This window comes from Octopus bimaculoides, chromosome 14 (genome assembly GCF_001194135.2).
Source record: "Octopus bimaculoides isolate UCB-OBI-ISO-001 chromosome 14, ASM119413v2, whole genome shotgun sequence".
Taxonomy (NCBI): Eukaryota; Metazoa; Mollusca; class Cephalopoda; order Octopoda; family Octopodidae; genus Octopus; species Octopus bimaculoides.
Window position 1 is genome coordinate 2,505,526 of NC_068994.1, and position 1,516 is coordinate 2,507,041.

Genomic DNA, 1,516 nt, shown 5'->3' on the forward strand with positions numbered 1-1,516 from the left:
ATTTTATAAAAGGAAATAATTTTCTCTCACATTAATGTAATGACTTTGGTTAATATATCAATTTATTTAGAAATCATTATATCTCCCTATTATAAGCTATATATTTATCTTCCAGATTAATAATGTGAAAATACCATATTCTTGGACACTGTTTTAACATCAAGACTAGAGATGCAGTTACTTCTTTGTGTTTTACTGACTTTCTTCCACTGTTCCCTAAGTGAAGATATCACTTACCATGTTGAAGAAGAGAAGAATCCCTATACTTATGTAGGGAATATTGTTGCTGATTTAAAGAAATCAGACAGCTCCTTCCTAAAGAATAAGGATTTGATTACATTTAGTCAACTTCAACAAAAGGGAGAACAGTTGTTCAATGTGACGAAAACAGGTAAACTGTACACTGTTCAGACATTGGATGCTGAGTCTGTGTGTAGTTATGAGAAAGAATGTTTTGAAATCATTAAAGTTGCTGTTCACAAATCCAAGACATTTATGAAGATCTTAAAGATTAAAGTCATAATAGAAGACATCAATGATCACCAACCTGAGTTTCCAACTGAAGAAGTCAACATTCAGTTTTCAGAAAGAGATGGTAAAGGAGCAAAACTATCAATACCTAATGCTGTTGATAATGATATGAGTTATGAAAACAGCTTAATTACTTATGAATTGAAAGATGATGACAGTTACTTTTCATTATTAGTTGACAAACAAGCTAATGAAATATCAACATTAGGAATAATTTTAGAAAAAAAATTAGACAGAGAAACAAAAGACAATTACAATATTGAAGTTATTGCTAAAGATGGAGGAACTCCACCGAAACAATCTATTTTAAATGTTAAAATATCTGTAGAAGATGAAAATGATAATAAACCAGAATTTTCCCAACATGTCTACAATGTCTCTATTGAACATAAACACAAAAAGAATATTCCAGTAGTCACATTATCTGCCAGTGATTTAGATATTGGCAGGAATGGTAAAATATCATATTACTTTGCTAGAAAAACTACTGAGAAAGTGAAAAGAAATTTTAATTTAGATGAAAATACTGGAAAATTGTATTTAGCTACATCTTCAAAAATTGATAAGGAGGAATCTTTTAAAATATACATCGAAGCCAGAGATGATGGTAGTCCTCCTCTCAGTTCCATAGCAACTGTTAAGGTAAATGTCATCAACCAACACAACAATCCCCCAAATATTGATGTGAACTTTATTTCTACACAGAATCACAACACAGCTACCATTCTGGAAGATATCAAAGTTGGCAGTTTCATTGCTTATGTGATGGTCACTGACAATGATGTTGGACACAATGGACAGGTGAACTGTCATATCAAAGACGACACATTCAAACTACAGTCAATGGGATCAAAGGAATATAAAATAGTTCTAAAGAAAGCAGTAGACAGAGAGACACAGGAACATTATCACTTTACTGTGTCGTGTGAAGATAAAGGATTACCTGCTCTGAAAACTGATAAAGATCTGTCAATCCAAGTGTTAG

The 1,516-nt window shown here is 31.7% G+C and overlaps 1 protein-coding gene across 1 annotated transcript in view; it reads left to right on the forward strand.

Moving 5' to 3' along the window:
* LOC106878682 (protocadherin-11 Y-linked) overlaps nt 1-1,516 on the forward strand; it is a 16,734-nt gene that overhangs the window by 13,774 nt on the left and 1,444 nt on the right. Inside the window, exon 7 of the mRNA XM_052972996.1 lies at nt 124-1,511. Coding sequence (XP_052828956.1) covers nt 124-1,511 — 1,388 coding nt within the window. The remainder of the gene's footprint in view (nt 1-123; nt 1,512-1,516) is intronic.